The sequence below is a fragment of the Clytia hemisphaerica genome, unplaced genomic scaffold (genome assembly GCF_902728285.1).
Source record: "Clytia hemisphaerica strain Z4C2 unplaced genomic scaffold, Clytia hemisphaerica genome assembly, whole genome shotgun sequence".
NCBI classification, from domain to species: domain Eukaryota; kingdom Metazoa; phylum Cnidaria; class Hydrozoa; order Leptothecata; family Clytiidae; genus Clytia; species Clytia hemisphaerica.
In genome coordinates, this window is record NW_027103495.1 from 126,710 (window position 1) to 154,321 (window position 27,612).

A 27,612-nucleotide genomic window follows, 5' to 3' on the forward strand; every position below is an offset into this window, starting at 1 on the left:
TGTAATTTATGCATCTGTTCTGCAGAATGCATAAATAGAGGTCATTTCAGCCACTTGCCTCACTTCAACAGAGACATTCAAGGAGTCAACATCAAATTAGTCTCTTATCAATGCAAACTTAGTCACTTTTCATACACTTGGTGTTAGTAACACACCCTGTGTACATGCTGCCTACACAGCTTTCACATTCAGGCCAGCTGGTGAGTTTTTCTCTTTTTGCTTTCCCTTCCTTTGCCTTTTGCTTTCTTACAGTGGCTATTAGGTTTAAGATACATTTTTCATTACTTATTTTTCTACTAGCATTCAATTATACTTAGCTTACACATAGAACTTTGTCATTCAAACTTCAATTTTACTTTATTTTCATATATACATTAGGACTTAGTTTTTGTTCAATTTTCTATTTCAGTTTGAACATATTCAATGCACACTACAGTGTTAACCGTTACGAACACGGCTTCCGCCTACCTTCATTGACTCCTATCCTGTTTGCTCATCTCTGACCCCACAGATGATGCATTATGGTGTTGAGAAACTATTCATAAAGACATCATTTCAAACCATGTTAAAACAAGAAAGGTCAAAGTAAAAAGTGATAATCAACCTTGGATGACCGGTGCCATAAGAAAATCTCTTAATGAACGTTATAAACTGTTTGTTAAAGCAAAAAATACCGGTAAAGGATCAGCTGAATGGAAACAGTACAAAAAGAAAAGGAACTCTTGCACTAACTTGATCCGCAAAGCAAAAGCTACTTATTGGAAAAACAAATTTGACAAGTCTAATAATAGCAAATCATTCTGGAAAACTGTCAATGAATACAACGGTGGAGAGAATACTTCAAAAATAGGACCGTTGCTTGAAAACGAGAATCTTATAACTGATAATTTTGAAAAATCTCAAACAATGAAAATTTTTTTGCTAATGTAGGAGAGAAATTGGCAAAGAATGTTGAATCAGTTAATGACAACTCAAATGTATATATGATCACCCCCACATTATCAGAGATTGAGCCAGAAATCAATGAATTCAAAAAGTGTTTTTCCTCAGCTGTTAAAAATGGAAAATCTTGTGGCCCGGATAATATTTCTTCAAAGGATTTGAAATTACATGAATCAACATCAGTTTCAAGCCTTTTCAAAGTTTTTTGTAAAAGTATTGAGCATGGATCCTTTACATCTACTTGGAAAACTGCAAGGGTATCCTGTTTGTATAAAAACAAGGGATCAAAGAAAGATTGTGGTAATTATCCTCCTATCTCACTGTTATCTATACCAAGTAAAGTCGTTGAGAAATTCATTTGCAATGCTCTAGTTGGTCATTTGGAATCATTCAATCTTTTCAGCAATTTTCAATGGGGTTTTCGCAAACAGAGCTCTTGTGAAGATCTTCTTCTTCATATGATAGAGAAATGGCTGAAATCTATTGATTCGGGAAAAGTTGTTGTTGTTTTATTTATTGACTTTCAAAAAGCATTCGATAGTGTAGCTCATCCTATTTTGCTTGATAAACTGGCCGGTTGTGGAATATCTGGATCATTTCTTGAGTACATAAAATCGTATTTAAATGATCGCTCTCAGTATACAATAGTCAACGGTATTTCATCAGATAAAGCAAATGTTCGATATGGTGTACCACAGGGATCCATTTTAGGTATGCCAAGTGAAGTCAATCCTATTGATGGAGAGCTTGATATGTTTGCAGACGACTCAACTGTTTTCGAGGAGGGTGACACTGTTGATTTAACAATGGTAAAAATGGCTGTTACTGCCACAAAAGTTGAAGTGTATTCAAAGAGAAATTCTCTTACGATACATCCAGGGAAATGCAAGATTCTTTTTATTTCAAAGAAGCCTTTTATTGGTCCTTTACAGGCTGTAATACTAAATGATAAAGTTGTTGAATGCGTCCCCAATACAAAATGTCTAGGCGTGACAATAGACCAGCATTTAAATTGGGAAGCACATATATCTGAATTTTGTCAACAATTTTACGCAAAAGTTAAGAAACTCTATACTATGAGAGCCATGTCGAAAATTACCTTATTGACAATTTATTTCCAAGGTGTTCTGCCGTCTGTCCTCTATGCAATACTTATTTGGGGTAGCTCAAATCATCTTCAAGACTTACAAAATATTCACATGAAAGCTGCTCGTTTTATAATGCGTATTAAAAAGTCTGTACCCGATTATGAAGTCATGAAAAAGGCAGAGTGGAAACCAACTGAGTATTATTACAAGCGCTCAATAGCATCAAAGGTATTCAAAGTTTTCTATAATCTGTCACCAAAACCACTTTCTTCACTGATTTCAAGAAGTGACAAACGCAAAAACCGGAATTCATTTAAGCTTGGATTGCCCAGATATAATTATGTTGGTTACAAGAAATCATTTTGCTATCGAGCTACTAACGTTTGGAATGTTTTACCAGTCGAACTAAGGCAAAAGACTTACAACCAATTTAAAAAAGGTTTGACTGAAAAAGAACTTGATAAAATCACCTTTGGCACCTTAGCCACTGGTAGAGCCTTACAAAATGATTTTATATATTACTAGAATCATCAAATTATTCTAACTCTTCTAGATTATTTATTTATTTCTCTTTGCTTCGGTGCAGTTGTCAAAATCCAAGTTCTGTAGGTTGTCTCTCAAGTTTTGCCAAATTAATTCTATCCTAATACCAACTTATTAATCAATCCTCTTGTTCCTGTGTCTGGTCTAGTCAGGACAATCTTAAACTAATAAATCCAGGTTAATATATACTTTTTTATAAAGACTTTAATACAAATTGATTTTAACATATTTATACAATTACTTATTTTATTATAATCATGCAATAAATATCATCCATTTATTTATATTTTTATAACTATCTTATATTTTATTTTACAATTTTAGTAGGTCCACATCAGTATTTTACTGCATTGTATATTTTACAAAACTTAGACCTTCTTTACCAAATAAATTAATAATAATAATAATAATATCAAAATGACCTTGAATGGTTTGGGTTGAAGCCATGAAAGCTTTCTCGGTTTGGTAGCTAGGACTGCGAAAAATGCCGTTTTAAAATGGTGTACCCTAGCAGTGAACAGCAACAAAATTACCGGAAGCCGAAACACGGACTTAGAATCTGAAGTTGATCAAATTGCCGCGCGGGCGGCACGCATCTAAGCAATCTAAGCAGTGGTTCTTCGGTTTTTAATGTTTATTTTGCTGTTAAATGGAAAAAAATAGTTTGAACGGTGACAGAAAGGATCTTCATCATCCCTTGACTTTTCACAGCAAGTATCAAGTATCAAATAAGGTCAGTCAATGAGAGGTTTTTGAAAGTCGCGCGGGCGGGAGGAGTGCCGTTTTGGTGAACGAAACTTACCTTGTAAAACCAAGTGGATATTCTATGATAAAGAAGTACGGAGGTAATCAAATTTGTCGAATTTATCAAGAAATAAATCAAAACTGCCGAAGAACCAACAAGCCATCTTTGTACATTTTTGTTTTTGTTTTATTATGGTCCGTATACGGACTATGATACGGACTATGGTTTTATTTTTATGTTTAGTTTAGTGATGATTTCGACAGACGATTCGTGATTCGAATAAAAATGTTCGATCGTTCGACGAATATCGTTCGATTTTATTAAGGCACCATTTACACTAGAATAACTAGAAGGAAAACAAAAGAGCGATGCGCGGGCAGCGGCGGGTGTTGTGCCGCCGTGGATTATGTGGTGTGTTTGGGGCATTAAGGCTCTTACGACCCTGTCTCTATAGCGGCTTTATTAGAAGAGGGATTTTTAGAGAGTCTCTTATTTTGCTAGCAACTTGCGAATATTGAGGTGGAGTCTGGATCGCTTCGCTACCCTTATACAATACGGCTAGTTTGTTTTTTCTAAAATTATGAGCTTGGATTCCCGCCCAGGCTACAAAAAACTCAGATCTAAGTTTTAGACGCTATAAATTTGGACGTGGAATGGGCCATTCCAGAAAATTTTTGTTACCCCCCGTCGGACGACGTGCATTTTTTATTTTTTTCTAGCCTCGGAAATAATTTCTCTTTTCCAGTGGTGGTTGGAAATTCCGATAAAAATTCATGTACTTTTGCAAAATGCATCGGAAATTCCACTCTTTTTTGCCCTTTTTAACTCAATTGCCTTGGAAATTCATACATTTTCTTCTCTCGCCTTGGAAATTTCGAATTTTAATGAAAACTTTTACCCTCGGAAATCCTGTGTCGTCCGCCCCCCTGTTACAGACAAATTCTGGAATGGCCCAATAGTCATAGTGATTCAGACCTAATGTTTTCACCGCTAAGTACTGTAGTCCAAATTGCATCGCATCTAGCAAAGGTCTATTTAATTAATATATACCTCAATCCAAAATTATATCAAAAGATGAGCCATAAGTAGAGGAGATCTGCAAAGTTAAAAAGCAAATGCAATTTTTGACTTTTCAAAATCATCACATCTTAGGCTACCATTTTGCTAATCATATGATGGGTTTTTCAGCGGAAAAGCCCGAATTCCGATATTCTCGTCCGGAATAATGGTACTTGCTCCACAACAGTATCTTTTTTATTTTTCGAGACTCTACGCTTCTTCAGTTGAACTTGAAATTTATTACTCTACTGCCCTTCCGCGGCTTCTTTTTCACTGATCGATGATTTTGATGGTCGGTCGTGAGAGAATCGCCCTGGCCTAAAAGGGTTTATCTTAGACGAAACTCAGCTATTTTTGTGGGAGACTAATTTGGTGGAGATGGCCGAATAAGTATTTTGGATATTAGCCTCCGTCTCGGAAGAGGCAGGACTGGGCCCGAATTTGCGGACGTTTTCACAATTTCACTTTCGTTTTCGGCTAAACGGAAGCGTTTTCAGGCAGAAAGCAGAGGAAATCTGTGAAATTATGGCAGGGAATGCTATCCTATTTTCCAGTGTTTCTCAAGATTGGAGCAAGATTATTGTTCTAGAAAGTTCATAAAGGCTTAATTGTTAATAGTTCCAGATTAGTATGATTTGTACTAAGTAATCTCATGGTTATAAGGGAAACTCGGGATAAATTTCCCAAGGTCAATTTTGAAATTTTTTGAAATTATCCGCAAAATTCGCTGACCACTGATTGGAGCAAGATTGGAGCAAATTCGCTGACCGCGTTTCGAGACGGAAATTTAAATTTGTCGAGTGAATGGCTTGAAAAACTAATATAAACTTAATTTAGCGGATTTTGCTCGAATATGCCAAATCCACACTTAATTTTATTTCCGCCAATATTTCTTCCCTAAAGGTAACCATGGCAAATGATAGCCCTTGACCCTAAGCACAAAAATATGGTATCAGAGGGTTCATCGAAGCAATCTTCTCAAAAAATAGGGCTAGAATAGAATGATGTGTAGCCTCAGGATGACAGAAACTTAAATCAAGTTGCTGATGAAAAAAAGTAGAACAATGTGATGCCTTTTGGAAAACACTTTTCCCATTGCTCACGTAAAATTTACTTTTGCTTTGACAGAGGGGAAGAAGAATTTCAGAAAGAAACTGGTTCGAAAGACGAAAAAACCGTTAAGTAATAAAAAAGTGGATTCTGCAAATTATCAACTTACTGTAGTATTGTACGGAATTATTAAATATTCGAAAGTTATTTAAAAGTTCCGTACAATACTAAGTTGATAATTTGCGGAATTCACTTTATTACTAAACGGTTTTTTCGTCTTTCAATTTCTGAAATTTTGAATGCACTTACAATAGTGCATCGTAAAGACAGGTAAAGACAGGTTTAAAATTTGAATGAGCTACCACAAATGCTTCAAGAGATTCCGTTACTATTAACAAAAAGAGAAGATGAAGTTTGTGGATTGATGCAGAATCTTTCTTTTTTTATCAAAATGAAAAATATTAGATTATTACTCTAAATGTAAAGAGAACCAAATACATCATACAAATCAATTAGAGAAATTATATTAATATTGGTTGCTTCTGCAGCTGCATCAAAAAGTTCTTTTTGCACATTTCCCTTCACGGCTTGGATATGCAACAGTTTTATTCGTTATGCTAAACTTATACCTATTTCAATTTCAGTTATTTTGATTATGCTTTAGTAACCTATCAAGAGAGATTTCATCTGTTCTAATATTGAGTTGTGTGTGAAGATGGGAGCATATTTTTGTAAAACCAGTTTCAAAGTCTGCGGTTTTGTGTTCGTTAAGAAGATAATCCGGAGCGGGATATTATCAAAAAAGAAAAAATTGGAAAAAATGGAAAAACGACGATGGCAAATTGAGAAGAAGAAAATCAACTTCTTGTAGAATAATACTATGATCTTCATTTTTACATCAAAAATTCTTTACATTAAATGCTGTTCTAAGATCAAAGAATCACTCGTGTGAAAGTGATAATTAGGCTCGTTTATCAAGTTAGATTCAAAGATGAAGGATAATCTTTCAGAAAGCAGTGCTATTATTTTAGAAGTATTTGTGTTTGAGTTTTACATAACAAGTGCTAAAAATTTTTAAGTTACTTTTTTCATCTCGTCCACACCAGCAGCTCCTCCGATTCATGTTATGCACCTCTGCAATGACGTCACGAAATTATGTGACTTTCCTGTTTTTGTTCCACCCATACGTCACTTTTTCTTTTGTTTGTATTGGGTGGAAAAATTTAAAAGTTCTCAGAAGACTCTCCAGTGGTGCATATCACTCTTTATCAGTACGTTAATATCATGCAATTAAAAATATCATAAAATTAAACATTTCGACTTATTGCTGTGCAATGATTTTCCATACATTGTTGCTTCTGCTGCAGCCTCAAAAACTTCTTTTACTCCTTCCTCGTTATATGTAGAACATTCATAGAATCCCAAAGCTCCTATTTTGTCAGCCAACTGTTTTCCCTCTAAAGTAGTTACAAGTTTATCATTCTGCTCATTTTTAAGCTGTTTAATAAATTCCTGATCGTTTCTAAGATCTATTTTTGTTGCACACAAGATTATTGCAGCTTTCGGGGCATATTTTTGTACAAATGAATGCCAGTAATTCTCAATTTCTTCGAAGCTATACCTCCATCCAATCGTATAGCATAATACAACAACATCTGCAAGTTCGTAACCATAATGATTACATAATTTCCAGTCCTCTCCACCACCTTCGTGATCATCGTAAGCGATCAAGATCTTCTTTCCCGATTTTTTATAAGTGTAAACTTTATAACCAAGACTACATTCGTACTTAACAGGAGTGTAATTTGGATGTATCTCCCCTTTATAATAGTAATGAAACATCGTAGTTTTCCCCGCAGACCCATCACCTCCAAATATAACAAATTTTCCTTTGAGACTGTCGATATTTTTTTCATCTTCCTCTTTTGCTTCAGCAGTGCTTTCTGCCATTACTTAGCCGAACACCAACAGCAACTACAATTCGTTTGAGTAAAGTACACGTTTTTGTCTTTTTATCTTCTAGAAGAACAAAGAATATAAGACTATACCATTTTGCTTCGAGGTCACAATTATAATAACATTGTAGGTACATTCAAAGGATTTGCCATATAATATATAAAACGTTTTTAGAAGATTATAGCACAATAACCACAAAAGATTACAAATGAGAAAGTCAGGAACTTCAATAATTTTCGACGCTGTTAGACACCTAGACACACAGAAGTAGAAAATGTCAGAGATTATTAGGATTAAACAAATTTCATCAAAACATTTTTCTCATTACACTCCTCAACTACAGTAGCTATTAAAGGTTTTGTTTTCAAATAAGAGTAATATCGTTTGCTTACTCATCACTTTTAATTCACAACCTTTTTCGCATTGGATTGACACAGATGTGGAGAAAGAGGGAAAAAAACATTTTTTGTTTATATCAGCATAATATATAACAATAGGCAGACACTGTCCTGATATGAAATATGTGTCTGATATGACAACGGGAACATTTATGGAAAAGTAAAACCTTTAATTAGTTTTTATTCTGGATTTAACAAACAAACAATTGCATGTTGATGATGCAATATTATGAAAGGTTATCATATGTTGGAACAATTTAATGAAACCTTGTGCAAAAACAACTTTGTTGATAAAGCAAACATAGAGTCAACAAATCCTAGGCGGAAGGCACATAGTTTATGCTTAATACAGCACAAAACTTGGCCATCAGTAATTATCTTGTTATAATAGTGATACACGCTTTTTTTATAATAATACACTTTATAAGAATGTCCATGATGAAAATGGCCAAAAAATTAAGAATAATGCTAAGAATATCACCATCATGGAAATTGGCTACTCAAGCTAAGAATGCCATTTTTAGAGCATTTGCAATTGTAAATTGTCAATTACGGCCAAGTAAGGCTCACTTCTTTCACAAATGTCATTTTATGCTTGAGACGTATGTAGATGCAAATCTAGTCTGAATTAGGATCCAAACCTAAGAATGCTGTAAGAATATTTTATGATGATTTTCCCAAAAAAGTTAAGAATATCCATGATGAAATGGATTTACACCATTCTTATAAAAAAAGCGTGTAGCTCCTTCCTTACCACGTAGATGTTTTTTTTCAGAAAACCCGTTTAAGAATTAAACTTTAAATGATTTTAGCAGCATCTGATCAAAAAATTCGTTTAACTACATGTATATATCAAATTATAAAATTACAGGAGGGTTCTCCTGTCTGAGTGGTCCCAGACCTTTTAAGGATGACTATAATTTTCGAGGAGTCAACTTTACAACTAGAAAGATTAAAGAGCTACAGACCAATCACCTCACAACATGAAAAAATCTTAAATCTACCGAAACTTTGTATCATTCCTTTGAAACTTTGGAGAGCAGCACAATACAGGCTAGAAACAATGTGTTCTTAGTTTTACATATTTAAAAATCTTTCTTATAAATGTACAAATGTGGGAAAAGTTATATAAGTATATTGTATTGATTATTAATGACAAAAATATACTTTCGTTAAATGAGAATTGAAAATGGAGTTGCTTTATTCTTGCATTGGATCTTTATTGGATAAATAGGTGTATTGAAAATTCGCATACGATATACGTCAGGTATCACTAACTCTATCGTTCTAAATCACACAAACTTGGAAATATTATTTCTCAAAGTATTATAGTACATAGTCTCTTTAACTCAAACCTCTACAACTCGATCGCGACCTTTTAACTCGGAGAAGCTTTCTAGTCCTTCAGTTAACAATGACCATGGCCCCCGTCACCGGGGGGGGGGGGCCATGGCCCCACCAATATTTTGCAAAGTATTTTTTTTTTCTTTGAAAAATCTTATATATACCGTTTAGAGAGGTGAAATAAGGGCGAAAAGTCGAAAATTTTCTTCCTCGCCCAACCATGGTGGGCGACATATTTTTTTGGCCCCCTCAATTTGATGCGCACGCCGGGGGCCATGATGTCTTATAAACCTTATTCCATATATATAACTTTAACTTTCCTCATCTTGGACAAATTTTTGTTTTCCATGCAGGTTGGAGTTATAGAGATTTGACTGCACTAACAATAATTAACAACAACAATAATAAGATTATTTCAGTAAAAAAAGCTCTGCATATGTGATCACATGATAACGAGTGCAATTCGAGAATAATTTAGCACGAGTGATTCTTTTGTTTTAATATCCTTAATCAGAAGCCCGATCGAGTGTGCAATTTACATAACTGAGCATTCTTCTGATTTGGTTTTGGTAATATCAGGATGAGTAGCCTCTGCTGCTGCATCAAAAAGTTCTTTTACTCCTCTTCCTTCAACACTTGAGCATTCAAAATAACCTACAGCTTTAATTTTTTGAGCCAATTTTTTACCTTCAACATTAGTTATTGGTTTTTGATTATGCTTTGCTAACTCGTCAGTTCTCATATCTGTTTTTGTACCACACAACACAATGGGTGCTTTTGATGCATATTTTTTCATGAATGGGTACCAATACTCTTCAATGTTTTCAAAACTGCTCCTAGATCCAATAGAAAAACAAAGTACAACAGCGGCAGCCCCTTTGTAACCAAGGTGGCTTGTTCTCTCCCAGTCCTTGCCAACTCCCCAATCGATATAATAAATTCTTATTTTTTCTCCAGTGTTTTTATAAGTGTATATCTTAGATCCATTGGCGTCCGAAACTGTAGAAGGAATATATTCATGCTTCAAGTTGGGCTTCTTTTCCGCGAAATAATAAAGAAACATCGAAGTTTTACCAACCGCTCCATCACCACCAAAGAAAACACGTTTTAATTGAATTTTCTCATCTTCGATTTCTTTTTCAGTATCTGACATTTTTTTATATTTAATCGTCTAAAATAAAGAAGTATTCTTATGTTATTATTTACTTAATATTTCATGTTTAACAGATATTTACCTTACCTAATTGTTCCAACAAATGAACGAGTCGACGTATTTGAATGAAATAGAAATGAAATCAAAAGGAACAAGAAAGCCTAAGCGGCGTAAAGGCCCAGCAGTATTGGCAGTGTCAACATATTTTTTCGTTAAAGAGTCGCTGTACAAATTTACAGGAGTAAATTTTTTGATTTATTTACTCAAGTTGCGCGAGTAAAAAAAATTTAATTACTTTAATATTTTGAGAGAAAAAAAGATTTGACCAGATAAGTTGGAGGTATTAATTATTATATGTGTTTTTCTTACGCATGCTCACAATAGAAAGCCAGATAATTCCATAGCCTCGATGCGTCAATTGATAATCGCGCGCATAGGCCCCGACAAAGTCAAATCTTTTCGACCAGTTGCGTTTTAAAGGCCCATACCGCTGCGCGCTGGGCCAATGAATGAATGAATGAATAAACGAATGAAATAAATAAATGAAATGAAATGAATGAATATAAATGAAATGAATAAACGATGAAAAAAGTCAAGAAAGAGGAGAAATGAACCCTCAAAATCATCCAGAATGGGCTCTATCCCTGGATAGATACCTACCCTAGAATAGGGAAATTACTACGCTTAGTAGACACTGCTAACCCTGCGCTCGCGACAAGACAGAGTTATTAGTGTAGACGATAATACTCGAACTACACGGGAGGACATATATCTTCGCAGGTGTCGAACATATGATACTCCCCATACTCCTTTATCAGAGTGACGGCACCCATTTCCCCTCACAAGGCATGGGTCGACCCGAGCGAATCAAAGCACCGAGTAAGAATCGAACCCTGACCACTCAGATAGGAATCAAGGTTTATAACCACTACACTACTACGCCTCAAATTCAATTCAAGAAACTTAATTAAATCATGGCAAAACTAACAAGCAAAATGCTGAATAGACCTACCTGATAGATAGTTGGAAAGAAGCTGAATGAAGATAAAAATGTTCGAACGCTATAAATAAATTTAATTAAAAACATTTTTTAAATTTTTACCAATTATGTTCTGAAAGGTTTAATTTCCCGTGGAAAATCGTATCCGTTTTTTTTTCAGCCGGCACCTGGATAAAGGCATCTATTTTTTGATAAAATTAGCTTTCCTGAAAATTAAAAACTGTTCTGAGTTGCATTTTTTACTCCTGGAAAGATTCATTTGCTCTTATAGGAAAATGGATGTGATAATTTTCAAGAAAATAGATTCGAAATAGATTTTCACGAGTTATTTTAAGATATTCTGTAAAAAACCCTCGTTGCTGGTCTTGTCGAGTGAAAACTGATGCCTCGTAGACTAACAAAACTTTTCGACTGCATTTCTCTGAATACGTACGTCAGATAAGCTCCCCATTAAGGGCTCTGACCATAGTCCAAAAGTTGATTTTGGTATTTGAACATAAAAGTTATATTTCAGGTTCCTTAACACTTTTAACAAAGAATTGCCTTTATAAATTGCTTTTTAATCGAATTAAGGGAGTAATTAAGAATTTAATTGCAAAAATGACGTTATGAACTTTAAAACGATGTTAATAATATGTTGCATCACCCTCTTTTACAAAAAGTGCTTAGTTTTAATGGGTAATTAACTTTTTTGTTTCAAAATTTCTTTACACTGTCCGCAAAGAATTGAACTATTTTAAATTTTGCGGAAAATTTTTCTAAAATGATGTGTCAAAAGTTATGACTGTTTTTTTAAGCAAAATCCAGATGAAAAATTGATGAAAAACCACTATTTTGAAGATTTCGAGACAAAGAAGCATTTACAAAAATTTTCCGCAAAAATTTTTATTGTTCGGTAAAAGATACACCAGGTAATGCGAAAAATTTTTCAAAATGTTTTTTCTTCGCCGAAACTAAGCTCTTCAAAGTTGAAATACTCTTCCTCGCAAAAGACTTCATTTTCTTCTTCATCAAATTTTTTCAATGCAATTTTTGAATTTTCAGATTCAGGAATAGTTTTTCTAACAGAAAATGTATAACATGCCATAGTTTTGTTGGTTATATCAGTCAGGAAACACATTTTAAGCACGGCAATTATGAAAAATTCACTATGGTCAGAGCCCTTAAGGCAGCATTATAAGACTCTTTCGGACTTTATAGTGTATTGACTGAAACACAGACGTTCAAATAGACACACAGCACCAGAACAATAATGTAGGATAAAGAAGTTTTGCTTACGTTTTCATTTGTCGTTCATTGGTTCATAACTTTCTCTGGTCTCAATGCATTATCAATTCCTTCCAAAAGTCAATATCCAATGAGGTGCCATTTCATATCCTCGGTTACTTTCATCGTCCAATATTTTTAGATATAATTATTTCTAAAAATTAATGTAACGAGTAACAGTTATTGCATGTATAATGGGAACATATTCTTTCTGATTTTCCTAATATTACAAAAAACGGAACTAGTCTCGGAAAAGACTCAAATGTAATACCGTATTACTTCGAATAAACGCCAGGGGCGTTTATTTCATTTTTTCGATTTTAGGAGGGACGTTTATTTGAGGGGATCTTTATTAGATAATTTTCCTATTAGGAGGGATGTTTATTAAAAGGGGAGGGTTATTTAAAAGTAGTGGGCGTTTATTCAAAGTGATACGGTAATTATAGCAGTATTTCATAGAATATGCCGCGCGAATATTTTTTTAACAATGTACGTAACGATAATAATAATTTAACAAAATAAGTTAATACGTACAAAGTACTTTTAAACAATACAAACATTTCTTATAAGATTTCTTATAAGATAAAATATCACTAAATATTTCGGGAAAAAAACTCCGAGATTTAAAGGCGTATTCTTAACATTTTTGGCCAATTTCATCATGAATATTCTTACAATAAAAAGCGTGTAGTGAAAAACATAACGAACCTTTTTTATAAATGAACATTATACACATATACAAAATGATGTACATGCATCTCATTAATCCAGCCATGTTAACTGATTCTATAACGAAAATTTCGAAATTTCTTAGTCAGACAATGGACATCACTTTCAACATTTAATATTATCATTTCTAATGTAATGGCTAGAAAGCCATTAACAATCAGGTCGCGAAGGCCCTGTTAAAACTCCGGAGCGACCAAGCTGATTTTACTTACTACATACTGATCATTTAACTAAGAAAAATCATCGCTCCCGGGTGGGCTTGAACCACCAACCTTTCGGTTAACAGCCGAACGCGCTAACCAATTGCGCCACGGAAGCTCTGATTCCTGCATATGCTTTGATTTAGATGATTTTAAAGTGACTTGTAACTTGAAACAGAAACACAAAATTAAGAAGGAAAGGTAAGTCTTTCAGAAAGAAGCATATCTTAGGAACTCAAAGGCTATTCTTAAAAAATGATGGAAAAGAGAGATGTATGGTCAATCCTATGAAGGCTTAGAGTCGGGCAGTGTATTTGGGTCACACCGAACCCTGTACGACTAACCAAAGGCCGTGCGCGTTCTACGAGAGAAATTCCTAATAACCAACCCTCAACGGACCACACATTTCTCTAATGATGTTTTATAATGTGTAGAGTAAAGCATTTTTGTGTTTTTCAGCTTGTGGTTTATATAAAGTTAAGATGGACTGCTTAACTTTAAATGAGAAATATGAAACGTGTTTGATATGATTGAATTATGATAGTAACGTTTTATGCATTTTATGATGTTGTCGTCAAAGGGTCATATGGAAACACAACATCGTATACGTTAATCATAGAATTATTCAACGATTTAAGGTAAAGTAAAATCTAAGCGAATTTCATTTCTTGAAAGAAAATTTTGTGTATTTTCAAAGGAAGATAAATGTAAGGAAAATCATTGGAAGTTTATTTTTTTTAACTTTTAAACTTTTAAAGGAAAATTAAGTCTAACCTTTGTATATTCCAAGGAGAGCAAACTATATTCTTTGTATTTCAAAATAAATGAAGAGTTTCAAAAGAGAATAAGTTATAATCTTTGTACTTCTAAAGGAAAAAGAGGTTTAAACCTTAAATTTCTTAAAGGGAAATAAAGGAGAAATAAACTTCATTCGTCTTTATCCTGTCCAATGTAAAAAGAAATCTCTATCCACCTTACTTTAAATGACAATTTTTAAGTGCTCTTTGTACTTTCAAAGGGAAATGAAGTCAATTTCGTAATTTCGTCCTCGTGACGATTTGCTTTTCTATATAGGATGTTGCAAATCGATTTAATAACCGTCAAAATTGATGCATAGTGCGAGTTTGGTTAGTCTACATTAAAAAGCATTTTCCTGGCTTAGAATTAGTTGTAACATTTGGGTTCGTCGCTTCGGCAGCTGCATCAAAAAGTTCTTTCACTCCTCTTCCTTCAACACTCGAGCATTCAAAATAACCTACAGCTTTAATTTTTTGAGCCAGCTTTTTACCTTCAACATTAGTTATTGGTTTTTGATTATGCTCTGCTAACCTATCAAGATAGAACTGGTCAGTTCTCATATCTGTTTGTGTACCACACAACACAATGGGTGCTTTTGATGCATGTTTTTGTACAAAAGGGTACCAATATTCTTCAATGTTATCAAAACTCTTTCTAGATCCAATAGAAAAACAAAGAACTACAACGTCAGCTCTTTCATAACCAAGATGACGTAGCCGATCCCAGTCCTCGCCGCCTCCTTCATGATCATCATAATAAATCCCTACTTTTTCTCCAGTTTTTTTATATGTGTATATTTTTGGTCCATAGTCAGTTTCAACTTTAACAGGTATGTATTTAGGCTCCTTTTTCTCAAGGAAATAATAAAGGTACATGGAGGTTTTACCGACAGCTCCATCACCACCAAACATAACACCTTTTACTGGTAAATTCTCATCTCCGATTTCTTTTCTGATGCATTCTAGTGTTACTGTTTCATTTTGTGCCATATTTTTGTAATATTCGTTCTAAAACAGGAAAGTATCCTAAAAATACATATAAAATATATATACACATATTTCTGTTTGACTCATAATATTAGACATTGTCAAAGCAAATCCACTTAACAAATTTATGGAATGACTAGCCTGAAAAATCAAATGTTGTAATAACTTATTTCTGTTACGAAACTAACGAACATAATTAAAATTTTCATTTTCGATGCAGGTTCTTCTTTGAGAACCATATTGTTCCAAACACAGTTACTACCTTAAAGATTTCTTCAACCACTCCCGCAAGCTTTTTAGAACACTCGCAATATGATTATTTTTTAATTGCCCGGTTCAATAAGGATGTTTTTCCACTGACGGCTTAAGCTAACTGGATTAATATAACTTTTTCATAAAAGGATAAATAGCCCAAACTATTCATATAATTTTTGGATGAAAAGAGATGGTTGCACGCTAATTTTTTCTTTTCAGAAAAATATTGTATTTCCCAAAGCAACGCAGGAGAAAAGTCGTTGAATCTTTTGTATTTTTCACGCATTTTCTAACCCACTAATACATGGTCGAGGGCACGTATGAAAGAACAAAAGAGCAAGGATAGGCGGATCAGGAAATACAAAAGATTTGGTGAGGGAGATGAATTATTTTTTACAAAAGAAAACATAAACGTGTAACCATCTCTTTTCATTCACAACTTATATGAATAGTTTTGGGCTATTCAGCGTTTTATTACACGCTCTGTTAATCCTGTTAGCTTAAGCCGCCAGTGGAAAAACACCCCAATTGTTCTTGGCGCCTGCTTTTAATTTATCATATTACGAAATTTCATTAAAAAATTAAAGGGCTTTGTGAAAGCATTTGGAATGATTTTTACCCAGGGTAGGAAGGAGTATGAACTACAAAGCTAAAATATATCGAAACTTAACAGGCATAATTTGCTCTTTCATGAAATAAACAGTAAACACGACACTCAAATAACAATAAAGCAGTGCTTCTCATTTTAAACCTTGTAAGTGTCACGACACATCAAAATACCCGTCTCATATAACTAAGCTCATTTTTTGAAATTTTGAAGAATAGCACAAGAAAAATATAGTTAAGAGATTTTGTTGTGTATAAAAGTGTGAGCGTGTGGCATTAAAAGTTATAATATAAATAAATTTATCAAAAATACTATTTAAAAACTTTTATCAATTGAATTAAATTCATTGTGTGATTATACAAAAAATCAAAAAGTAAAGCCTGATTCAATTCTTGAAACTAAGACAAAATATAAAAATACTCTAAGAGTATTAGTCTAATTATTATATTTATGAAAGCTTGAATCAACTAAAGTCAAAATGGCTATCAATCAGTGAGTGACCAGTAGCCGATCGAGAGTGTAATTTACATTACTGAGCATTCTTCTGATTTGGTTTTGATAATATCAGGATGGGTAGCCTCTGCTGCTGCATCAAAAAGTTCTTTCACTCCTCTTCCTTCAACACTTGAGCATTCAAAATAACCTACAGCTTTAATCTTTTGAGCCAATTTTTTACCCTCGATTATACTCATTGGTTTTCCATATTGCTTTACCAACCTTTCTAAGTAGAATTCGTCAGTTCTAATATCTGTTTTTGTACCACACAACACAATGGGTGCTTTTGATGCATATTTTTTTACAAAAGGGTACCAATATTCTTCAATGTTATCAAAACTTCTTCTAGATCCAATAGAAAAACAAAGGACTACAACATGAGCTCTCTCATAACCAAGATGACGTAATCTATGCCATTCCTCGCCGCCTCCTTCATGATCATCATAATAAATCCCTACTTTTTCTCCAGTTCTTTTATATGTATATATTTTTGGTCGATGGTTGCCTTCAACTTTGACAGGTATGTATTTAGGCTCCTTTTTCTCAAAGAAATAATAAAGGAACATCGAAGTTTTACCAACCGCTCCATCACCACCGAACATTACACACTTTTCTAGCATATTTTCATCCTTGATTTTTTTCCTCGTTTCTTCTGAATCCGTCATGCTTCAATCTCACTGTCTGCCATATTTTTGTATTATCACAACTGTCTAAAATAGAGATTAAGTATATTTTTGTTAAATTTGTTATTGTTATTTTCTACTTTTATTATGTTTCATTGAGATTAATTAATGGTGGCGTTTATTGGTGGATTTGGAATTGCAAAAATCACTAAGTATTTATTTATTATGAATTAATCTAAAAAATACAGTAGGAAATTCGAATGTAGTACTGTCCTCACTTACTAAAAATTTGAAACAAGTTCTAGAAACTTGAAACTTGAAAGAATAAGAAAGTTTCATTAGCTGGGTTTTCAACTGTCATTTGGAGATGGAGATCAATAGCCCAAACCATGCTTTTTTTGCCATCGGTAGAGAAAAGAAGAAATTGTAGCATAGATATTCAGTCTTTTATTATCCTTCAAATGGCTTTGAAAAGGCAAAACAAGGCTCACACACAATTCATTACAGTGATCTTGGTTAAAAATCATTTCATAAAGCCCCCTCCCCTCGAATAAACGCCCTTCTTAAAAACAAAAAAATAAACGTACCAAAACGTTTATTCCATAATAACGTGTATATTTTGAAAAATAAATGTTCTTATAAAATATCTTATCTATGATGTGCTCAGAAACAGATGGATGGTTGGATGGTTGGATGGATGAATCAAAAAATTACAAGAATGCAAGAAAAATGAAATACATATAATTACATAATCAAGCATTTTCTTTTTCTATACAGTTTAGGTTTTGGATCAATTGTTCCATATGCAGCTTTCGCACTAGCCTTAAAGATTTCTTCAACCCCTTCCCCTAGTCTTGTAGAACACTCATAATACCCAATAGCTCCAATTTTGTTAGCCATATTTTTACCCTGGTTATAAGTAACAGGCCTTTCATCAGCTTTTGAAAGTTCTCGTATAACTTTCTCATCGTTTCTTAAATCCTTTTTTGTACTAAGCAAAAATAGTTTAGCTGTTGGACAGTGTTTTTGAGTAAATGGATACCAATATTCTTCAATCAACTCAAAAGTCTCTGGTGCAGCAATTGAAAAACAAAGCACAACAGCATTCGCCATCAAATATCCAAGATGTCGAAGTCGAGGCCAATCTTCACCTCCACCTTCATTGTCTATAAATGAAACTTTCAATATCTCTCCATTTTCACCAACGGGGTACTCGTCAACATTGTAAGGATCAACTTTGGTTGGAATATATTGTGGGTTTTGTTCACCATACCAATGATATATAAACATTGAAGATTTCCCAATATTCCATTCTCCACCAAAAACAACAGTCTTATAATCTCTCTCCATTTCAAATTTAAATGCACAGTACTTTTTAAAATCACAAGTATTGAATTAGAAAATGTGAATTTTTAAGGGCTCCAAGCTTTCAATAATTTAATGATTCTTTATTCACTGACATAGGCAATTTTGTATTTTGTAAAAAACAGAATGAAGGCAGCATGAGAAAAGCTTACCCCAGCATATTTGATCAAAAGAAAAGATGAAAATAGCCTTTCTCTAATAATAAAAATATGCTGATTATGTCATTTCCTTTTTTCATCTTATGAAATAGTGAGCAATGGATTTCTTATAGCTCAAATGTGATGGAAACGATAACAACAATAACACTGTTAAAAAGTCAACAATGTTGAATTTACATACTGTGGTTATAGTTTTCAACAAGAAATACCCCAAGCCACTTTCTACAGACCCTAACTTGACATTCAAACATAAAAAACCAGGGCTTTTAGTCAAAGGGCAATTAGTCAAACTAGGTAATCAAGGTTTCTGAAGATACAACTCGTCTACAGAATGTATTTCACAACAACAGGTCTCATCAATCTAGCCAAAAAATCTGACTCTGGCTCTTTTCTATTAAACTGTTGGTGAGAGAGCCAGGTTACAATTACAAACCCCTTCTCATAATGTTATGAAGTGTCAAAATAATTTTTGCTGAAAAAATGTTTATCTTTTCATCCCTTAATATTCTTTGTCTTTTGACGTGATTCCCAAAAGTCATCACAACATCATTTCTCAAGCTTTCTAAGCCAATCAAAACACGAGCACAGAGAACTCTTTTTCTTGTAAAGTTAAGTTAACTTTAAATTAGTTTTTGAGGTTGGCTCTCTCCAAATCTTTTTATCTAAAGCACAAAATTAGTTATTTTAATGTTAATGTTAATTTCATTATAAAGCACCAGTTTATTTTTTCATTGATTCCTTTAAAAGTTTTGTGGTGCATCATTTTGCTTGTAAGTCTAGTAAGCAATAAAGCGCTTACCGCAGCATCAATCTTATGATACACAATTCAGTGGGACGCTAGTGTGACTAGCTTCAAGACATAATGTATAAACAGTTGAAACTTTTATTGCTGACCAAAAATATGCGTCTCATGCAGTGTTGAGGCTTTCCTCCCTCTTGAGACGGTAAAGCTTGCCTCCAAAGGAGTCAATAAAGAATTCCATAGGGAATTACCCTTCTGTTCACTATTTCTCTCCGTTTGAACCAAAAGTGATTTTGTGGTTTAGAGATGCTGGCTAAATCGATCTGGCCTGCCAGGGTGCAGTATGCAGTGCTGACGAGTCCTAATAAGGACGAAATGCATAATGCTGCTCTGCCACTCAAATCTCCTGAGTGAATATAGTTGGACAGAAATTCTAATGTTTTTACTATATACCTTACTGGAACTAATTTTTGCGGGAACTAATTTTTGCGGTCGAAAAAAATATTCGAAAATTGCATTTCGCGGGTTTTAATAAACCGCTAAAATTAATTCCCGTGAAAATTAGTTCCAATAAGGTAATGCAACTTTTTAAACGTTGTGAGTAATGTAGAAAATCACATTGCAGTTTCAAAAAGGGGAAAAAATTGAGCCAGACCATTTTCCATGCCTTTTCACTGTATGACTTGATAATGGAGCTCTTCCTCTCTTCAATTGTGTACATTGATGATAAAAAATCAATCATTATCCCAAGCAAAGAGTACGCATGAAGAGATTCTTACAGATTCTTATAGCTTTACGCTAGTGGCGCAGATTATCAGTAGTGGATAGTATTCAACTATCATTATCCCTTTATTTTCATTTCTGGAACTTTCTGGAAGGAAAAATAGAAAAGTTGTATTTTCTACTGCTCTATTCACGTACTGAATTTGAAAGATTTTCAAATATATATGAAGCGTTAGGGCCAGTCTGGTACCAGATAATAGGTTTTTTTTTTCTCTCTCTTGAATGTATTTATTGATTGCAAAATATCTTTTATTCCAGAAGGCTGACCTCTCCTTAGTTTCCAAACCACTGTTTTATTTTCAATATTTTGGTTTATTTAAAGTTACAACTCAATCATTCCTATTCCCTTCAGACCTACATAGTCCATTTTTGAACTTTTGAGCTCCCTCTGCACTACCTCCATTTTTACAATTTCTTACAGGGGTCACCTTTCCTGGTAGGGTTCTTTACGACATGTGTTAATTCTTACACGTTAAAAAAGATAATTTATATATATTTTTATTATACACAGTATATACAGTATATAGATAAACACATTTTTGGTTTATTCACTCGCTGAATTTTTTTTTCGTCTCAGATCCCGAAGTTGGGATTTCTGCTTTTCTTTTGCAGCCTAGACCGATCGATCCTTCAATCAAACCTTCATTTTGTCGGTATTCTTGGTTTTTAGCCTCTCTCCAACGTATCATTTTCCCGTGGCTCTAGTTAATAATATAGGTGTCTATCTTTCAAAACAAAAAGTAACATATATTTTCAACGCTATATCAGGCTATATTCATTTTTAAAGGGAACATATTGCTTGTTATTTATACCAAATTTTTAAAATTGGTGGTAAAAGAGAAAGAAAGAAAATTACTTTCCCTCAGCCAATAAAAACGTGATAAATTATCTTGTCTCTAGGTAACTGTTGTGGAGTAATTAGTTATTCAATAGTAGGCTGTCCCGTTCTCCAAACCAACCAGATGCAACTAAATTGGACCACTCCTTTAGAGCTTTAGCCTTGGCAGCTTCTACTCTCGGGTACCTAATAGCCGGGGGGGGGGGGGGGTTGGAATAAGCAGAGGGGTTGGAAAAAATCTCAAAATTTAATAAGCGGGGGGGTTGGAATAAAAATGTCCTGGGTGGAAAATGTTTGAAAAGGAGGCTAATACAGCAGAATTAAGACAAAAAAGGGAACTTTCAAAAACATTTTCCCAAAAATTAATAAGCGGGGGGGTTGGAATAAAAATGTCCTAGGTGGAAAATTTTCGAAAAATTAATTAGCGGCGGGGGGACGGCTATTAGGTACCCGAGAGTAATAGGCTCTCGGAAAATCACATAAGATTAAGAGTGAGAGCATGTGAGTACCATACAAGCGAAATAAAGCAAGCTAATAGACCTTTTCGCCTTTCCATCCGCCATATTGAATTGTATGCAGAAATTATGGTGGCTGAATTGCCGTGGTGAAATTCCCTTAGAAAGTAAGCAAAAGATATGCAAAAAGAAAGTATTAAATAAAACTTACATCCATATTTGGCATTAGGCGGCAATCTAAAATATGTTCCGTTCGCGTCACCTGACTGACTCACCTTCAAAACATAAATCCCGAGTCGGACAAGTCGGAAAAATGTCGGAAAAAGTTTTTGATAGCTAAGCACTTCTTTGAATCATCATTCGCTAAGAGTTTTTGTTACCTAACCCACATTGAGTCCTGTTTGAGATTTTCATGTACCCTTATTGAAATTTTCAAGTCGAAATTCGGCAACGCGGTAGGGCCAATACCCCCGAGAGCCGAAAATAAGGTCCGCTTTTAAGGTTCACACATGCGTTGCGCACATTGAATTTGGCAAATCAAAGATGGCGGCAAGAGATTTTGCTGATTGCCGACTTGATTCTTCGGGATCTATTAGATTTTGAAAACCCGACTAAATCTACTACCGACCGACCGACCGACTGGATTTTAAGTTGTTTTATGACGCGAACAGAACATATTTTAGATAGTCGCCTTATATTAAAGTGTAATCTTGTAGAAGAAAGATTAAATTTGTTTCTTTTGAAAACTAGAAATAATCAAATTCGCCCATCTCTTAGAACAAGCACTTCAAAATACCATAACATTAGACATAAACTTAAGCTGAAAAATCACCCGCAAACGTACAAAAATAATCCTTATTCAGCTGACAGTAAATTATTCTCCTAGGAATAGAACCGCAAAACGATCAAATCAAAACATTGATCTGAACCCGCTGAATGTGTGACGTCATAATTACTGCTTTCAGTTTGCGTGTTTTGAAAGTTGATGTGTGTACTCCGTCTTTGTGGAATTTTTTAATGGCATGAAAACAGACTGACAGAATATGCTATGTCTTTAAGAACAAATTTCTGAAAGGCTTTTGTTGTTCGGTAAATATTTCTTTTTGGAATTAGAAATTCCATCTTTTATTGTTCTAATGAATTATAATATTTCTTTATAAGATGCTTTGTTGGCTTTGTCCAACCACAACTTTTTCGTTCCCTGTATTTTTGCATACAATTCAAGATGGCGGATGGAAAGGCTAACGTAATTGAACAGCAAATCCTTGGTAATATACGATTACGATTCGCTTGTGTTCAATTAATCTGGCATTTGATTCGTTCGATTGACACCGTCTGGCGGAGGAAATGAAATGGCCTATTGTATTGTATTCATAAAAACATAGAATAAAAATATGGAATAAGAAGAGCTTAATTTACTTACCAAATTGAAAAAAAGGACAACACATCAACAAAGCAAAGGAATTTACTTAATACTAGGGATCCAACTTAACATATTAAAAAAACGATAAACGTTTTGTTTAGACAACAACGAATTACATATGGCAAGCGATAATCACAAATTCAAGAAAAACTAGGTTTTTCTGCAGAAAACCTGGGTTTTCGGGTGAAAAACCTAGTTTTTCTGTAGAAAACCTAGGTTTTCCCGGTTTTCCCGGAGCTTATAAATTTTCAAGAGAAAACTCAGGTTTGTCAATCGCGCTTTTAAATGATCGCTTTTGATATCGAAAAATCGTCTGCCGTAAAATTCGAATAAGTAACTTAGATTTTCTGAATAGAAGCGTATATTGTTCTTTTTTTCCAGAAATTCATGGTTATGTTTGTCTATTTCTCATTCCAACATTTTAAATTTTCCGGGGGTTTTGTTGTTTGGAATTGCTTAGGTCAGGGTTGCTAGTAACGGCTTGTCACTGTGCCGGGTGCATACTCGGCGCCTTGGGCCCCGCAGGGTTGCTAGTAACGGCTCGAATTTCAGTCAGGTTAAAAAAGGGGCAATTTTACCCATATTATCCGCATATTATGATAACATTACCCCCGTCTTTTTTGTCATTCTATAAGTATTTCCAAATCTCATCTCTCGTCAACCGAGATTTCTTGTCTTTTAGTAATTCATCAAAACAACATTGACCAAAGGAGACATGTTCTATCAAAAAACTTGAATTTACTGAGACCTTGTGTCTTCTTTAGAAAAACTAGGGTTTTCACCCGAAAAACCAGGTTTTTGATAGAAAACCCAGGTTTTTGGCAGAAAAACCTAGTTTTTCTCGAAATTGTGATTTTCGCTTGCCATAAATTACAAGCCTATCGAGAAGGAAGATGATAAAAATTGACCGTCAGTCGAACATGGTTTTTTTTCCTATTTACGATTTTGTGTTTCCGGGGGTTTTGTTGTTTCGAATTGATTAACTAACAGTTAGGTAGGGTCAGGGTTGCTAGTAACGGCTTGTCACTGTGCCGGGTGCATACTCGGCGCCTTGGGCCCCGCAGGGTTGCTAGTAACGGCTCGAATTTCAGTCAGGTTAAAAAAGGGGCAATTTTACCCATATTATAATAACATTACCCCCGTCTTTTTAGTCATTCTATAAGTATTTACAAATTGTGTGTATTGCTGTGCGAGTGTGGCTCAACGGATAGCGCGCTGGGTTTCTGATCAGAGACTCTTTCATTTGGTAGGTTCGAATCCCGGTCGGGTCGATATTTGGAGAAAGTTTGAAGTATCAAATTCATAGAAAAGTTAGTAGAAATCAGAAAACAAGTCTCAGAAAGTCAGAAAATAGAAAAGGAGATAGAGAGATAGGAAGTAGAAAAACAGAAAAGTGATGTTCGATTGACGGTCAATTTCTATCACCTTCCTATCGAGAACAACAAACACAAACCCAAACCAAACTCTGTTGTTTTTTGTTTTTTTTGTATATCCGCTTGATCTTCGCTCGCTTTACTATTTATGTTTCTAAAGAAGTGGTCACACGGACATGAACAATTTCTTTAATGCTTTGAATTTTTTGACATAGTAAACATGACCACGCTATTAGGCGCGGGTTTTCTTTAATTTAAAAAATGTGCCTTTTCAACAATTTTTTATATGGATCCAGCTGTGTAGTGTTGCTGCGAAAAAAGAAAACAACGACAAGAAAAGCCTGCTGAATGGCCAGATTTGTGGGAGTATAATTTATCAAGGTATATATTACTTTTATACTCTTCTATTTTATGTTTCTGCTATTTCTTGAATCGCTGGGCTCATGAGGTGATCCAAAAAGTCTTATCCCTGCCTGGGTGGGTATTGCGGGATTGATGGTAACTTTTCATCTTTGTTATTTTTAAAATGAAGCACAACCGAAAAAAAACGAAACTTCAAAAAGTTATACTTAACTTGGTCAAGAAAGGGTAGGGTGGGGATGTAGTACCGCTGGTCAGATACCTTTTTTCACCTCCATGGGTCCCAAAGGGTGCAAAAACACAAAAATAGAAAAATCAGTCCCTTGCAGGATACCTTTTCAGGGGACTTAGGGGGAAATGTGGCAGATTTTTGGCAAAAATAAAGCGGAACATTTTTAGAACATTTTTTCATTCAGTCCCATTCAGGATCACTTTTTCTGCAAATTTATAGGCAAAATTTTTTAAAAATGAAGTCATTTTTTTTTAACTTCAGGGGAAAAACCCCCATCAATCAGGCTCAAATAGTAGAGTAAAATATAAAAAAACAAATGCATCACAGCAAATATACATTTTTTCTCTTTAAAATGCAAGTTTGCAAAACATAACAGGCAAGGAATTGTTATAGATGGTATATAGACACTGGAAAAAATTGACAAATTTCTGCCTTACTTCTAGTTCTAGTTCTATTTATTAATCACATAATTTGATAACGTACATTATCATGATATTGAAGATAAAAGTAATTAAAAATACCTAATAAAATGAAAACAAGTAAAGCTAAAAGGGGCTGCAAAATAAGAAGTAGTTAATGCAGAGCTAAGAGTAGCGAGATATGTCTGGAGCTGAAAAACCACCACAAGGATATAGTAATAGTGTATAGTAAAGTGAGAGGCTAAGGTGATAATGTAGACCCAAAAGACTTAAAAGAAATATATTCTCATGTTCAAACCTTACTGTCCATAGTAATAAAATCATTTTTCAGCCCTCTTTCCACCATTAAATTATTTTTCATACTAATTTTAATTTCTCATCAAAACACACTTATCGAATTCTCAAATGAATAACGATTGTTCCAGATCTCTAAAGGGTATGGAAAACTTTTTGAGAAATTTTGTCAGGGGCAAAAGGGTTGGTCTAAAAAGCAGGGTAGCCAATTGGGATAACCATCTGGGCTAGGTTGTAGGGTAGGGTATTTCACGGACCAGCGCAAAAAAATGTTGGATGTTAAACCTCATCGAAACCAGGGGGTAAGACCTTGAAAAAATATTCTAATTATTCATTTATGATGCAGAATATATTAAAAGATTTACCTTAACACATGGTCAGAGCTTGTTTTCTCCACTAATTTGAACTTAGACCTTCATTACATAGAATCATCAAATGTAATTTCCAAGCAAGGTGTGAATCCCTGAGTTACCTTAGGTGTAAGGCTCACACCTATTAATTAAGTATGATTAGGTATAAATAATTTACCTTAAAAGTAAATCATCTTTTGATGCTAAGATTACCCTTTGTTCTGATTTTCATTTTGAGTCTCTGTTAGAATGTTGGGTATCCAAAATATTCTCTACTTTTCACCTTAAAAATGGTCTCGTCTGTAAATTTTCAATATGTGAGAGGAAGGAAGAAGAGGTGGTGACTGCACTCAGTAAACAGAAGTAGATTTTAATACTTTTTGCAAAAATAACGAACTACAGTAACTAAAGTTACGGAGCAGATTTAAACCTTTTAAATGACTGTTAAAAGGTTCTAGTATTGTATTCTCACGAATTAAAGCACTATGCTTCATATAATTGGATAAAAAAGGGGTACCCCATAACCTAGCCTTATTGGGGTAGCTGCCCTGCTTTTTAGACCAACCCGGGGCAAAATCATAATTTGTATTTTCATTTCAATTTGTATGTTTTACTTATCCAAGCCTCATTAAGAAAGTTGTAATATTTTGAGATTCAAATTAAATAATTAACGTATATTTACATATACTAGAAGATTGTTTATAAGATCCTTAGATGATGAATTTGGAGTTGATAACTTTTAATATTTACATCAAGCTACAATTTCTCTTAATCTTTAGCCTTGATTCACGTACAGTAAAACTTAAGTCATAAACCTGAAATAGCTTCAAATCTTTTAATCCATACAACATTTGATCACCTGTGAAACTCAAATCATCTTTTTTAAAGTTTATGCTCGCTCCTGGAAATTCCTTTTGATAATCTATCATCACATCACCAATAGTTTTCCTTACATAATCTCCTTCAATGATTACGACGCGTTCAATTGTATCTCCACTATTTCTGAAATAAAGTCTGACTAGGGTTCTTTGTTTCAAATAAAGTTCTGATCCTGCCTCATAAATTCCATAATATTCTAGCGTTTTATCATCTGAAAGTTGCACGCCATCTTTGCTTTCGATATGCATAAAGTCAAAAGGTGGGCAATAAAGGACAGTTGTGTTTAGTTTCCTCTTTAAGTCAGCAATAGTGTTTTGATCAGAAACAGTAACATATGTCCCAAATGTTTGATTGTAATCAGAAATTTTTAAGTGTACTTCCACCTGAAATGGTCTGCGTGTAATTAATATGTTCAAAATTAATTCTTTATCAGTTAAAGCAGGAATTTGTACTTTTTTCAAGTAAAGGTCTGGAATCTTTGTAACATTATTCTGCTCTGTCCCCTGAAATAATATCTTTTGATTACCAACACGCACTTTATAGTTTTCAAGTATATAGCTTTTGATGGAGCCGATATCTCTGAACAAACTTTGATCCAATGTTTCCTCCTTTGTCAGAAATTTTAGTTTGAGTGTTTTAAAATCTTTCACTGGCATACAATAATCACAATACAGATCCGATATCTCCTTTATAAGTTTATCATT

The 27,612-nt window shown here is 34.1% G+C and overlaps 6 protein-coding genes and 1 non-coding gene across 7 annotated transcripts in view; all 7 read right to left on the reverse strand.

The window, feature by feature from the left end:
* Positions 1 to 4,433, reverse strand: part of LOC136798681 (COP9 signalosome complex subunit 7b-like) — a 30,694-nt gene extending 26,261 nt beyond the window's left edge. Inside the window, exon 1 of the mRNA XM_067055332.1 lies at positions 4,369 to 4,433. The gene's annotated coding sequence lies outside the window, so the exon portion shown is untranslated. The remainder of the gene's footprint in view (positions 1 to 4,368) is intronic.
* A 2,293-nt stretch (positions 4,434 to 6,726) lies between these two features.
* Positions 6,727 to 7,377, reverse strand: LOC136798671 (uncharacterized). Its single transcript, XM_067055319.1, has one exon. It carries the CDS (start codon positions 7,375 to 7,377, stop codon positions 6,727 to 6,729), a length of 651 nt encoding a protein of 216 aa, XP_066911420.1.
* A 2,283-nt stretch (positions 7,378 to 9,660) lies between these two features.
* Positions 9,661 to 10,278, reverse strand: LOC136798672 (cdc42 homolog). Its single transcript, XM_067055320.1, has one exon. The coding sequence runs from the start codon at positions 10,276 to 10,278 to the stop codon at positions 9,661 to 9,663; it is 618 nt and encodes a 205-aa protein (XP_066911421.1).
* Positions 10,279 to 13,517: 3,239 nt separating this feature from the next.
* Positions 13,518 to 13,591, reverse strand: Trnan-guu (transfer RNA asparagine (anticodon GUU)). The gene has a single exon. It is a non-coding gene; the product is annotated as a tRNA-Asn (tRNA).
* Positions 13,592 to 14,606: 1,015 nt separating this feature from the next.
* Positions 14,607 to 15,260, reverse strand: LOC136798673 (cdc42 homolog). The gene has a single exon (XM_067055321.1). The coding sequence runs from the start codon at positions 15,258 to 15,260 to the stop codon at positions 14,607 to 14,609; it is 654 nt and encodes a 217-aa protein (XP_066911422.1).
* A 1,383-nt stretch (positions 15,261 to 16,643) lies between these two features.
* LOC136798674 (uncharacterized) lies at positions 16,644 to 17,279 on the reverse strand. The gene has a single exon (XM_067055323.1). The coding sequence runs from the start codon at positions 17,277 to 17,279 to the stop codon at positions 16,644 to 16,646; it is 636 nt and encodes a 211-aa protein (XP_066911424.1).
* Positions 17,280 to 17,981: 702 nt separating this feature from the next.
* Positions 17,982 to 18,587, reverse strand: LOC136798675 (transforming protein RhoA-like). Its single transcript, XM_067055324.1, has one exon. It carries the CDS (start codon positions 18,585 to 18,587, stop codon positions 17,982 to 17,984), a length of 606 nt encoding a protein of 201 aa, XP_066911425.1.
* Positions 18,588 to 27,612: the final 9,025 nt, after the last annotated feature.